General features: G+C 33.2%; 1 protein-coding gene across 6 annotated transcripts in view; it reads right to left on the bottom strand.

Annotated features, from left to right (window-relative positions):
• Positions 1 to 605: 605 nt before the first annotated feature.
• Hycc2 (hyccin PI4KA lipid kinase complex subunit 2) overlaps positions 606 to 15520 on the bottom strand; it is an 84873-nt gene continuing 69958 nt past the window's right edge. For 5 of the 6 annotated variants that reach the window (XM_047546005.1, XM_047546004.1, XM_047546006.1 and 2 more), the window contains 3 exons: positions 13510 to 13669; positions 12603 to 12770; positions 606 to 8478 (listed from right to left, as the gene is read on the bottom strand). In XM_047546005.1, coding sequence (XP_047401961.1) covers positions 7883 to 8478; positions 12603 to 12770; positions 13510 to 13669 — 924 coding nt within the window. In that variant the 3' untranslated portion in view covers positions 606 to 7882. The remainder of the gene's footprint in view (positions 8479 to 12602; positions 12771 to 13509; positions 13670 to 15520) is intronic. The other variant, XM_047546008.1, reaches the window with a different exon arrangement.

The following is a 15520-nucleotide window of genomic DNA, read 5'->3' on the forward strand; positions in this document are numbered from 1 at the left end:
GAATATAAGGGCTAGAGGTGTAGCTCAGTAGTACAGCACTAGCATGCAAAAGGCCCTGTGTTGATTTCCAGCATATCTGTATCTGTCCATCTACCTATCTCTCGCTCTGTCTCACACATACACACACACACACACACACACACACACACACACACACACACGTCTTTGTAAAAGGGTATTGTTAATAATGTTGGTTCCTTTATAAGGAACCATGTAAGAAAATTTTCTATTATTTCAGTACTGGAAACAGTTGTGCTTCCACTGAGAAGCTGATTTGTTTAATCTTAAGTATGTCTAAGACTCATGTAATTAATCTTTCTTTACATTTGGCTGCTTTCACTTAGTACAATGCTAAATTTGTATACCTATAATTAACATACAGAAACATATGGCATGTATTTTATGTATTACTTTAATTCCTGCCTTTGTAAGTTGTTTCTTATTGTGTCATATTTTATTGTAGTTTTATATATTGCCTTTATTTAATACGATATGATATAAAGGTTCAGATTTACATATATAAAATGTCATGCTTTGAAAAAATATAATAGAAGAACTTTTGCAAACAAAAGGACTATTTAGGTAAGAAAATCAACTCCAGGAAATCCAGTTAAAAGCCAAATAAAGCTGTATTTTTATACTGTACAAAAGAAAATTTACATTCTTAATATAAGTAGGTACACCTAGGGGCAAATTACACATCTCTCAAGAAACACAATATTTAACATCTGAGATTATGTTTCTGCATTGCAGATTGATAGTGAATTTTATACATCTTTACAATAACTTAAAATATTTTTCATCTCTGGCAGATATTTACAAGGTCAACAGTGACTACATTTCACATTTCAACAATCAACAGCATTAATCAGTTCAGTAAGACAGGATAATGGCTTACATGCACCAGTAAATATGATCTTAAATGTGCGGTTTTTTTCCTTCAGCTCTGAAAAAAAAAAAAAAAAAAAAAATGAAGATTTCTTTTTTTTTTTTTTTTTTAACTAGTCCTGGGTTGAAAGGGCATCCCTTAATAGAAATTAATCTTTACGTGCCTATCTTATTTAAACTTTTACCAGCACCCATTTTCTGAATACTTGGGAAATTTAACCCAAGCTATAGGTTGAGGCTGGGTAAAATAACAAATAAGGAGCTGATCTATAACATTCTATATCCTTTCATGAAACAAACATATGAAAGTGGTATATTTCCTTTTACTTGTCCATTGTTACAGATATCAGATTACATAAAACTACACTTGTAAAATCCTTCAGAAATTATAGGTCAGAAAAGCCAAATTATGTTGAGAAAAAACAGTGGGAAAATAATCTGTACCATAAAAACCATTTCACTTAACCAGTTAAAATGCGTATAAAGCCAGCCTAGTTTTGAGTGTAAGAATGAAAAAGATTCAATGTAAAGTAGTAGATGAACTCATTACAAATATTTTAAAACACCACATGAAGCATAATCTCTCAGTTCACATTATGAGATTATTGAGTGATTTCAGATAAAGCTTTAAAAAAATACCAATCATCATCAGAAAGCCAATTTTCTCTTTCCAAGATAGCTGATCAATACAGTCCTTACTTTTTAGCTACTATTTGATATAAAAAAAAAATACACATAGAACCTGTTTGGAACATCAGTTAATATACAATTATATTTCATGACTTCAAAAATCATTATTTAACAACTTAAACCTTTAGTTTTTTTATTTATACATTTAAATTAATATTTTAGCTTTTCTTAAATCAATGTTTTTATACAAAGAAAAAATCAGTGTACATACATTTTATAAACAAACCATACCAGTTTAACCAATATCCTACTTATTAGAAATAACTACCACTGATGAAAGAAAGAAGTGTATTTCCACAATTTCCACCACATTATAAAAACTATAATGTCTCACAATATACCAATTTTAAGGAATGTCCCCTTTTGTTCAATACTGATGAGCAGAACCCTTAGTTTTAGTTAAGGAAATGTGAAAATGTTGCCATAAGGAATATTTGGACTTAGCTTTTAAATAGTACTTTGCTGAACCATTGACACCTTACTGATATAAGAAAACCTCAAGTGGAATCTTATAACTATTGTACACTTGTTTTCCAGGTCAAATTATCTTTTAATATTTATTTTCCCCAGGGTAAGCAATCCTATGTATAGGTTAAAGGGGCTTCATTCCGTAAGAGGTTCTTTAAAAATTACATTTGGTCAATAACATTTTCTTTGGTAAATTCATCATGAAGATGTAAAAAAATTTCTCTGATATAGTTAACACTGAGCTGTTTACACTTAAATACAGCAAACCAGATTGATATCAGTTCAGTGGCTTGGGATGGATTGTCCAATTCAATTCATTTCTCCTTGAAAATAAAAGGATCTCTTTATTAAACCTACCTGCAAATGCACAATTTTAAGAAGGACTAATTTATACTTAAGCTATACCTAATTTTACTTTTTGGTAAAATCTATATTAAATATAATAGCATAATAGCAGACACATAAATATGCCTTAATTTGTAAACATCAAATTTCTCAAAATCTAGAAGCAAAACAACCTACATTTCTGTACTATGCTGCAAGTTATTTCATATCATTCTTAACTTTCTGCTAACTTCTATCCTGAATTGTTTGCCCTTGTGTATGTCTCACAGGACTAATGGCTAAGATTACAAAAATACTGAAGAAATGACCAAAATTTTGTGGTTGTATGGTCAGGGTTAGAAAAAAAATGTGCCTGTATGGGCAGGGAGGCGGGATAGTGTGACTCCTGTATGACCAGTTTTCCTATGAAAATTCAGTGCCAGTTTAATATACCCAGTAGATACACACAATGCAAGTAATACTAAAATTTGTTTTACATTGCCAGTTCTGACCACCTTAGCATGGAAAATCGTACCAATCTGGGGACTCATTATGATTTTATTAGCACTGTTGAGTTTTACACTGCATTCTATCTCCTAATCTGACAAATATTCTAATTTTAAAGAGTTTAAACTACCAATATTTAGTTGGCTTTTAAACAACTTATTTCTAAAAAGCACTTTTAAAAAATTAAAGTAGTACAAATAAGTGTCTTGACCAACTTGGTGGTGAAACAATGACAGTAATCATTCAACTTGAAAGATAAAAAGTCTCATGTTCAGACTGTTTAAGAAAAGTGCCCTAAAATTCTTATAGATTTTCTGATCACTGGCATGACCTATTGAACTTTTTTTTAAACTGAAAAACAAACAAGTAACTGAAATACTGATTTTTTCCCCAGAAAACAAAACTTACTTTGTAATGCAATTCGTGATCAGAAATGGAGAGATCCTCCTTACCAGTGTTTTTACAATATGCTACCCATAAAGACAGATACTAATATTTTTATTTACAAATGAACATGCAGAAAATTAAATGACACAAATGATTGTCAATAACTAAAGTACGCAAAAAGGGACCCATACAAACCTCACAAAGCGAGGTAGGAAAAAAAAACCCACTTCATTAAAATATTCACAAAAATAGTGCAAACAAAACAATCAAATTCTTCTCAGTATTCCAGTGTCTAATAAATAATTATAATGAATTTAAAGCTACTAAGTGGAATTTGACAATAACAGGTTGGGAATATTGAGCTTATGTATCTGACTACCGCATGTAAGACATTTTATGTGGTATATACACTTAAAATGACATGTTCACTGTTCCATTATGGAATTATAAGCATTACACCATAAACATTTTTCAGTCACATAAGGAAATATTGCTTTCATCTTCTCTAAGCACATTAAGGTCCAATCTCTCTTTAGAAATCAATGGAATCAGATTTATTTAAGCTTTACTTTTACAATACTCCATTATGAAATACAGTGAACTGGCCACCTTATTTGCTGAAAGCTGGCTGATTAAAAAATTACTTTAAAATAGATACAAACACTGAACAAAACCATTTCACTGAGCTTACTCTGCATTTAAATAAATCCCCAAAAATATAAACAACACGGCAGCATATCATTATGTGGCAGAAAATTAGTAAGGCATAAATTAAAGAATAATGTACATATCCTTATATCTGTATAAGATAACTAAATTTCTAATACTTCTCCATTATATTTATCACTGTATTTTTTTTTCTGGATTTAATACTTTTCTTAATGTGCTGTATTCACCAACTACTAGACCAGAAATGTAAAGAAGCTGCAGAAATGGAAAGTATTTACGTACCATATTTACCATAGTATGGGTAAAGAGTGGTAGTGGGATGTTAATATGCATTTGATGGGAGATGAGGTTTGATTCTGGCTCTGCTTCTTCATTATGTGACCTTGTCTGTCACAACCTCTTTGAATCTCAGTTTCCTGAGGATGAATATGTGTGGGGAGACTAGATTATCTCTAGGGTCTCTTCTAGCACAAAAATTCTGATTCTATAATAAATAGGCACAGAAGAGTTGATTTGGTAAATAAGGGTGGTGGATAGGGGATCCGGATTTTAAATTACAACTATTTTCCTTCTTAGCTTTTTAAAATATTTTCATATTTAAGTCTCACTTCTGCCAGGTGAGATGGCGCATGCCGGTAATACCAGTAGCTCAGGAGGCTGAGGGAGGAGGATCACAAGTTCAAAGCTAGTCTCAGCAAAAGCGATATGCTAAGCAACTCAGTGAGACCCTGTCTCTAAATAAAATACAGAATAGGTCTGGGGATGTGACTCAGTGGTTAAGTGTCTCTGAGTTCAATACCTGGTACAAAAAAAAAAGTCTCACTTCTAAGTTAAATTTAACTTTTCACTATACATTTTATTTGCTTTCTAGTAATATCTTAGAATTAATGTCATACAGAAGAATTCCCAAACTCTTCTGATAATTTCTTTGTATACCTTCGTTCAACCTAGCACAGATGGCACCAAATTGTTTTATTATAGAAAACAAGTATTTTCTCCCTAAGTATCTTTTTCATAGATGGGTGAACTTTAATGGAGGTGTAAGAAGTATAAAAGATTGTTAAAGGACAAAGTATAAATTACTGGCATGTGTTTGTAACAACTACTGTATACCTGAAACAAAAGTACCAATAAATAAAAATACCAATAAATAATGCAAAGAGATAATTAAAAACTTGGAAATTTGATAGTTGAACTAACTCATTTCGTTCTAACTATATCTTATATAGGAAATTTGTTCTAAGATCCTGGATGGAAAGTCTAAACTAAACGAAATGTTTCTTCATTGGGGCCAAATATCACACCTATAAGAATGGAAAACAAATGTTACAGGGTCATGAACATTATTAGGTATTCGTACAAAATCTATACGTATACATGTACAGATAAATAAAATCCTCTAAGATGAAATTTTTTTCTTGCAGTACTGGGATTGAACCCAGGGGCACTCTACCACTAAGCTACATCCTCAGCGCTTTTAATTTTTTGAGACAGGGTCTTCTTAAGCTGCTGATGCTGGCCTTCAACTTGCCATCCTCTTGCCTCAGCATCCCTAGTCTCTGTGATTACAGGCTATGGCATCAAGCAAAATGAAAAGAATTTAAACCAACTTTGCAGATATAACAAATGATTTCTCACCAAAAGGAATTTTTATTATAGCTTTTACTGTAATTTCATTTATTTGGTATTTCTTTTGTGCTTCTAACTGAAATGCTTGATTTGGATGCCAATATGTGCATAACTTGTTGAATTTAAAACAGCCTATATAAACCAGGTATTTTTGCCACTAAGTGAGGAAACTCCAGCCATAACCAAGATCTCATTCCCTTGTAAGTACAATATTCCTTTCCTTACATACCTGTAACTTTGCTTTCTTTAGTATGTTATAAAGTTGTATGCCTCCTTTATTTTGGCTGTTTAAAAATTCTTTTCATTTATCTGACATCTCTTAAATGAAAATAAGAGATATCTAAAATATGTCAGTGATATATTCACATACCATACACCTATAAATCAATAAACCATCAACTTTTACCTGGACTTTGGCAATATTGTGGATACTAGTTCAGGTTCTAGTTTTTCATTTTCGTATGAGCTGAAAAATGTTACAGATCACTAAATTCAAATAAGTATCTCAATATCCTTACGAATATTCTAACAATGGGTTTAAAAAAATGCTCTTACAATTAAAAAAAAAAGGAGGGGGAATTTTAGGTGTGAAAAAAAAACAAGATACTTTTCTAGTTATGTTTATCAAAAGTTATGTGTAATTTCAATTGGTAAAAATTTTAAACCATCAATTAGAAGAATACTTGCTTTCTGTAAACTCATTTTTCTTTCACAATAATAAAGTAAAAATGTCTAAATGTACAAAGCACTAATAACTGTATTTTGTGGAAGGATAATTTATAACAGTTCAAGTCACAATACTGATTTTCAAAAACCTAGTATATTCCCTTCTTTTTCAAACATTAGAGCCTGAGACCCAGAAAAGGTTATAATAAAATCTTATCAACCAAATCAGAATTTAAAAAATGTTTTAAAATCAATAATGTACTTCTGTAGCCTTTTAGCAATTACCAAATGCTACTTACATACATTCAACATCTAGCTTACTGGCATGATTTCAAAGTTTTATAAAAATGAGAAACTTTGCAGATATAATATGATTAGAAGATACACAAACTGCATTACACTAAACACAAAGGCAGTGTAGTCCTTTCAGGAGAAATCAAGTCAGTACCCCCTGGTAGAAATGTTCTATAAAAATGTGTCACATTGAAGCGTCAGTGTTTTCAGCCAACTATCTGTCCCTGATGTATTTCCTTGGAGTACATGATCTATCAGGACTTTAGGTTTATTAATCCAAAATGTCTGACTGAATTTAGGTACATCTAGAAAGCAGCTGAAAGGGTTTCTCCAAGAGTCTACACATCACAGAAAGTGGATTGAGAAATCCCTCTCTTTACCTGAAGACGTACAGTTCTACTTCAGTCATCATCAGCTCACAAAGGAAAAGAAAACACCAATGAAAAACCCCTCACACACAATTCCAACAAGCTAAACAAAAATCTCCCTTCCCCCAACAAAACCCCAGCACCAAAGTGTCAATCATTCCTGGGAAATAGAACATGCTCCTTGAATTCTCTGATTTGTTAGCTGTTCAAAATTTAAGGACAGAAATGACTTTAAGTCCTTGTGGGAAGAGGGAAGACATGTTAATAATGACTAGAAAGCCATTGAGAAAGTGCATTATCAATTACACAATCAACTTAGAGCCCCGCCCTCCCAATGGAGGTGGCCACAAATTGACTTAAATGCCTCAGTAACTGAAAAACTAAGTCCTTGGGACAAAGAAAATGGGGGGGAAAAAGAGCTACCCTCATTTTAATGAAAAAGTACAGCAGTCCACCACCTTTCCCCATGCTTCTCAAGAAAATGATTGCACAGACTCAAGAAGTCCCAAGTCATAGCAGAATCTCTGAGGCACTCCTGGTTAAGAGAGAAAAAAATATGATCCAGTAATCTTCATAGTTCTATAGATTATGTGAACAAACCCGTTTTGTCTTGTTTTTGAACAAAAGCCAAAGAATCATTTCATAGGGATCATATATACCACTTCCTCTAACATATCCTCAGTCTCACAGTGTTGAAATGGGACCGATCAGCCTATGATGGATTGCACATCACCCAAGGAAAAAGGAAGGCATGGAAAAGGCAAACGTGTTATACTGCTTCACAAACACATTTACAAGGAACAGGTGAAGAGAAGGAGGGAAAAGAAAACCTTATTGCTGTTTTCATACAAAATACAGTATGAAGATACCTAAACTAAATCAAATCTGATTACAATGACCAATATTTTCACAATGTGGGATGAAGTGTCTTCTTATACAATGAAATGTTCCGTTTAAAAGGTAAGCAAAAAGAGGAAGAGAGGATGTCAAAACTACACCTGGGATATTAGCTGCATATTGAAACTTGGGGATCGAGACTGCTTGGTTAAGGGGGCTCCTGGGCTGAGGAGCTCTTTACCTTCACCAGCTTGACCTAGCCGGTCTTCCTGTAGACTGATAGTTGAATATCGATTAGCATTATTAGTTGCTAGATTAGTAACTCCCTCAGTGCCAACCCCAATGCTGGTACTTGCTTGACTGCCATTTACATAGTCAAATGATTTACTCGAGGAAGCACTGGCTGTCCGGATTAGACTTAAACTATTGGTTTTTGGCACCACCTGGCCAGCAGGCAGGCTCAGGTGTTTCTTCATTGGTGTCAGTTCAATTGAATCTACACTAAGATCGGTTGGTTGCTGAATATACTGCTTGCGAACTACTGAATCTCGAGGGATCTCACTGGATTTGATGGCAGAAGCTGTTTCTTTATCTTTGGCTGAACGCCCAGTTGCTACTTTCCTTAAGCTTCCCCTCTGAGAAGATGGTTTGGTCCCAATTGGCTGGCTGCTGAGGGAAGCCCCTGATGAAAATCCTTCATCTGCATCATTCAGGTTTACAGACTCCTCTCCTCCATTTACACCCTCAGCACCTAAAAAATAAATCAGAAAGACTCAGTAATAGCTAAATTAAGAAGCAGTTGTGAATAACAACACTGACCTTATCTCTTGATTAACATTTGCTATGGGTTCATAATGATCTTACTATCTTGTCAACACTTCTAAGTAATTTAGACCTTAATCGATATAGAATTCTAATATGCTATTTACTGTGTTCATTACTTCAGCTTTCATAAAACATCCACAAACTTACTTAGCATACTATTAGTATCTAGCATATAAAACTAGGCACAATACATTAAATATAAACATTTATATATTTATAACTTTATAATATACTGTCTTTAATTTGACATAAACATATCTACCTATTATGAAACAATTGAAACCTTTTCCTCTCTTATTTAACCCACCATACAATGTACAAAAGAGACTCTGCTACTTCAGTTACCTAGAATTATACCCAAACCTGGTTTATGCCTACAGGCCAAAACTTTTTTTTAAACTACAAATAAAATTTTATATTTGATAACTGCTTCTCTATGGCTTGAAGGCTTTTAATATTGAAGTAGTAGATTTTCTAATTCAAATCTAAAAAACTACACTGTTTCCAGTAATTTCACAATCATATTTTGTCTTATGGAAAGGACTACTCACTGGTTTCAATACTTTCTTGGACAATTAATATGAAGAAAACATTACTAAGGAACAGTGATAAAAAACTAGCAGGGATATTTAAGAAGGATTTTCATTTTGTACAGTATGTATTTTAACATTTTAGATTCTTAGCATTGAGATGTATTACTTCCATAATCACAAACCACTATACTGCCCCATTACATTGAACACATAAGCAATTAACATAAAAATCTGCATCTTGAGTTTTTGTGGGAAGAGAAGTATATATAATACATTGATCATGCTGTTCCAGAAAGCCCAATCTCTATTGAAAGTATGACCATATAGTCTCTTAGAAAATTAATACATTTTCTTCTTTCAAAAACTGGTATTGGTTTACCAAATTAAACATTTTTCCCAAACTGCAAATCAGTTTAATCTAAATCTACAAAACTGATGCCAACATTATAGTTACAGTAAAATGTTAGGAAATAATCTACACAAGTATTACTTTGAGATACAGGTTACCTAAGCAGAAGATAAATAAAATATTTAATCTTTTATTTAACAGAGTACCTGGAAAAATAAGAATACATTCTTGGCTATATTTTTCTCATGGATTTGTTATTTCCTTCCTTCTAAAGAATGAAATAGACTATCCTTAAAGCAAAAGGCACCTTGTTATATATATATACATATATATATCCAGCAGTTTAATGTTTAATCATCATGCAAAGCTATATGAAAATGCATTTATTAAGAACAGTAGCAGCTGACACCATTTCTCTCAACCTCTTCAAGAAAACAGTATATAACATACCTCGAAAATTAAAACTTTATATTCATATTATTTTAGTTTTTTACTGAAATTAGTATAAAGAACTCCAAAATGCCCAAGAAAAAATAGTTACTAATTCAGAAGTAACATTGATAATATAAAACTAGGGATGAACATAAATATATCATTGGATTTATCTATTGATTAGGAAGGAGACTGAGAGACTTAGTGCTAGCTTTGAATCTTGCTACATGCAGATCTGATGCCAAAGCAATATGACCATAAAAGAGATGATGGTAACATGAAAGGCCACCATGCAAGAGAATCTACTGGTATTTTATATACTAGGAAATGTTTCATTATACTGGAACAATGACTACACTTTAATCACAGGAATTGTCTTCAGTTTAGTAGGTAGGTGATAGGCTTATATTCTCCCTTCAATTTCAACATATAATATGCACAATTTTAACTATAAAACTATTTAAAACCATCATAATTTAAAACATTTTTAAAAAATCAGTTATCTACATTAATCCAAAAGCTATAGCACACTACAAACTTCTCATAGGTTTTAGTTATTTATTTCTTTCCTTCTGTTTAAAAAGACCTCAAGGGAAAAAAAAAAGGCAATTCTCAAAACATTTTCCTTTTAGTTTTCTCTCTAGGCAATAATAATACCACTTCTGATCCAAAGAAAACCCTGTAAAGGATTTTTAATGAACTTTTCTACTCATAGCTGCCTTTCCTATAAATCTAGCTTATATTAATATTGATTGAAAACTATAATTAAGCTAGACTAAAGGGTAAACTTTTTTTTTTTTTTAAAGAAATTTCAAACACACTCAAACTTATTCCCTACTGGATATGGTGGCTCACAGCTGTAATCCCAGAAACTCAAGAAGCTGAGGCAGGAGGATTTCAAGTTCAAGGCTAGCTTCAGCACTTAGCAAAACCCTAAGCAACATAATGAAACCCTGTCTCAAAAATAAAATAAATAAAAAGGCTGGGGATGTAGCTCAGTGTAAAAAGTGTCCCTGTGTTCAATCCCCAGTAAAAAGAAAGAAATTTATTCCCCTTTCCTTGTTGTTTCATATCACCAATCCCTCACTGAAGCTGATATTTTACCAGTAATCAGAAATATGAAAATAAGGTATTTAAATATTTAAAAGAATTCAATAGGATATTAAAGAGAAATTACTGTTTCGATTCCTTTTTCAAAATGTATGACTTCTGATGAATTGGAAGCAATATTTCAGACTAATCCCAAACTTCCTATAATTTTATCAACTGTTAACAATGCTACATTTAACAAATACTTTCAACAATCCTAACAATGGTAGAAGACACTTTTCAAGTAGCTCATTTAATCATCAAGAATATAAAGAAATAAGATGATATTCAATTTAGGCCAACTCTGGGTTCCACATCTATTCATACTCTCATTTTTATGCCTTTATGTAAGGTAAAAATTGATTGCTAGGGAGAGCATCAAGAGATATTTAAAAAAAAAAAAAACATAAAAAGGGAAGGCTGTATCTTCCATAGCCATATAAAGATCTCTGAAACAGTACCTACTTCTCTGGGTTCCTAGATCATGCACATGCAATACTGTAAAATGAAGTAAGGTCAATCTGGGCAAATGGGCAAGGGCACAGAGGATAGATTTAGATTCTTACTGAGCATGCTCAAATTTCTAATGCACCAAAGAGTGAAAGACTTCCTTAAGGTGGAAGTTAATTACTTTATATATGTTTAGTCCTTAAAATAAGCAAAAATATGTACCTCTTTTAAAACTACTTGGTTTATTTTGCAAATTAGTAATGAAGGTTCCACAGTGGCAATACATTAGGTAATGAAAAAGCTATTTGGCTGCAGTTCCCTCTTTCACAGAGCTAAGATATTACATGCAAGCATCAACTAAGTATTTTCCTGGAGGAGAGAAATGTTCTTTTACAAACAGTGATGGGAGATGGTATGTAAAAAATTCTCATTTTAAGATAACCTACATTGTAGAAACAAGTATCTACTAGGATATCTGACCTATAAATAATACATTTCGATTCCATTTAGGAACTACATAATACAACCATGATTTACCATGAATTATAAAATGTAGTGTGCACCAGGATAGCACATTTATAGAGGAAAAGGTCAGTAATTCTCTAGACCAAGGCAACTTAACACAGACACTATAAAAATCCAATCAATATAGCATACTCTGTCAAAAAGGTAAGAAATTCTTGTTAGACTGTTAGTTCAACATCCTAGAATTAAAGATAAATTGACCAGCTCCACTTCAATTTCCCAAGTATACTCATGTCTTGAAACTCTTTTCACAGATCTTTAAAGAATAAGTTATTGTATAAATAACATTCATATTGACTAATAAAGCTCATGTCCACTGGGTGCAATTTTTTCTCTCCTTTTGTTAGAATAAACATGCTCAGTAATGAAAAAATTCCAAGCATTTGCAGATCTTTTGGATACAGGCCTCTGCCTTGTTAGTAGCCATGCCAAGCTGTTCTTTGATTACACAGGGATGCACACTCCAGGCCAGCACAAACGGTAACTAAAGATTGTACCTAACCTGGTGCTAGGCATATGGGGAAGAGAGGTGCTTTGCAAGGAGAAGCTAATACACTCTGGGGTAGTGGAAACACACACTAGAATGGAAAGATGTTCTGCTTGGGGATAGAGAGCCAGGATCCTTCTCCAGCAACTGCCTCACTGACTTCTGCCTCCTCATCTCTGTCCTACCCTCTGTTGTGGCTGCTGCTGAGTTGGGCTCCGGCGAGCCATGCTCAGGGGTCCTGCGCACCAGCACCTCCCCCTCTTGCACACGTTTGATCCCTAGGTCAGTGGAGCCGTGTTGGATCGGGGAGCCAGGAATACTCGAGTCAGCCTCGTTTGAGAAGTCAAAGCCATCTGGGATTCAACATATAAAATTTTAGTGCTTTTGTGCTGCTCTATTCTTTTCTGATCATTCTGACCCAGGCAGATAAGAAAATGTATATATGGATATGAAATAAACACAAACACTATTTATATAATTACATGTGTGTACATAGCTTGCACACACATCAGGCAGCAGATGAACAATGTGAGGTTTGCAAATGAATAGGACAGAAAAATAGGGATTAAATGGCAATTAATATCTCTTAGGCAAGACAGCTTGACTATTCAAGTACCGTATCTTAATGAAATACTGCTGGGTTCAGCACTTATGAAAAAGGAAAAGCAAAGATAAAATCCAAAAACTACAATTATTTTATGGATAATTTGTATTATATTGTTAGTTTGGTCAGTCATAGTTTTCTCCCACAGTGCTCATACATGCACCTTCTATTTTTTTTCCCCAGTAAGTTAACAGGCTTAAAGAAACTATTTTCCTGTTGCTATTACTAGTTCAAAAACAGGAAAAAAATTAATCTGATCTTATTTTTGTTTTAATATTCATACAGCAGTATAACATCTTTCTACCTTTTGTACATATTTATTTATATTAAAATAAGTATTTAATCACATTTCTAAGAGCTATCTTAAAAACTAAAATATTGTACTTTAGTTATACAGAGTGCTATAATACCATGAGTTAATATAGTCTATACAAACAGTGATAAATTTACTTGAATCCACGAGCATACTATGGGGACTTTGTACTTACCTTCTCTTCTCCATCTATGCCGACGGATTGAAGCTGTTGTAATTGCAGTCCGAGAAATCCTTGGCACTGTTGGGGTGACTTCCACTTTAAGTACTTTCTGGCCCTCTTGTGAAGAATCAGGAGCATCAAATGGTAATGAGTTTTTCATGGCATTGGCAACCTAAAATGATAATATAAGTCTATACAAATAAACAACCAACATGGAGCCTTTGCTTATTCTGTATTTCATGTTTCCATAACTTTTTGAATATGCATTTAAAACCTGTCCTATTATAACAAAAGTACAAATGTCCCAGATATATTTGTATCTCCAACTTTCTGTATTCTTTAAAACAGGTTTTTCAAAGGAGAATTTATTTTTAAAAAAAATGTGAGTCACAGGGTTGGGGGTGTAGCTCAGGACTACAGAATTTGTCTAGCATGCACCAGGCCCTAGATTTGATCCCCAGCACCACAAAAATAAGAAAAGAGAAAAAGTGAGTCATACTCCACTGATTCTTGAAGTTGTTGACTTTCAAGGAGAAAAAGCATTCCAAAGAAAAAGTGTTTAACATTTTGCACCCTTATATAAGAAAAGTTTGAATAAGCTTCTAGTCTTCTCATGATAAATAACAGGTAAAATTTAAGGTTTTTTTTGTTTGTTTGTTGTTGTTGTTCATTTGTTTTGTTTTGTTAATTAGGCTTTTCTCCACTTCTCTATTTACATAAAGAGAAATCTTCCTTAAATACTTCTGGCATTGTGCCACACTTCTTTCTGCTACCCTGGAGGAGGTGTGAGAAACCTGGTTGCTAAGTAATTGACAGTTGACTGGTGAATGTTTCTTAAACGGGTTACTAATCTAGCAAAGATCTTGACTTAAAGGATTATCTTTTTCCCTCCATCTCCACTTGGCCAAGTACATATGGAATGTAGCAACCTGGAGAGATGTGCCTGACCTGCCCACTCAGGCCTTCTCTCCAGAGTGCTGCTCCAATACTAGGCAGATGTGTAAGGAGTTAAGTATCTGAATTTAGTCGTTTTCAGTAATATAGATCTCCATAGGCCAACTATTTGCTCATCATGTGGCTTGAGATTTGAGAAAGAGTTATTATTTATTGGGTCCTTTAGAGATGCCAACAATAAAGGAATAATTTGTTCACCTGTACTGCCTTGGAAATGTCACTTTTTATTTAATTTTTAAGATGGTTACAAGGATAAATCATGAATTTAAAGAGCCTTAAAAATGCAATGTAGGATGATGATGTAATTTTTTTTATCCTATTACCTGTTTTAATGTAACCCTTAGTATAAAATAAGGGATACTGAAATGAGAAAAATAGGAATATAATATCAAAGAACCATGCAAATGCTACCTTAATGGATTTATAATTAGCTTAAAATATTTTTTAAAAAAGAAGAAGAAGAAGACATAGCCAGGCATGGTGGGATGTCTGTAATCCCAGTGAGTCAAGAGAATAAGGCAGGAGGGTAACAAGTTCAAGGCCAGCTTCATCAACTTAGTGAGACCCTGTCTCAAAATAAAAAATAAAGAAGGGCTGGTGATATAGCTCAGTGATAAGAGTGCCCACCTCCAACCCCCCCAAAAAGAAAAGCTATAAACAAAATGACTTTTAAAAAAAGTACTGCAGGGCTGGGGGTTGGAGCTAAGTGGTAGAGCACTTGCCTAGCACGTGTGAGGCACTGGATTCAATCCTCAGCACCACATAAAAATAAATTAAATAAACGTATTGTGTCCATCTACAACTAAAAATACAAAAAAGTATTGCAAATCGAAAATGAATAAATATTATTCAAATATCATAAAAATACTACAAAAAGCTTAGAAAACTGGAAAGAAATTAAAATGATCTACAGTCAAATCATCTAGACAATTTATTATTATTTTGATTCCTATGTCTACATTTTTACAAAGTTGTCCAATGCTTTTCTACTTGACACAAACTAGCATTTTTCTTTCTTTCTTTTTCCTTCCTTCCTTCCTTCCTTCCTTTCAGATTGAACCCAGGGTCT

This window comes from Sciurus carolinensis, chromosome 3, assembly GCF_902686445.1.
Source record: "Sciurus carolinensis chromosome 3, mSciCar1.2, whole genome shotgun sequence".
NCBI lineage: Eukaryota > Metazoa > Chordata > Mammalia > Rodentia > Sciuridae > Sciurus > Sciurus carolinensis.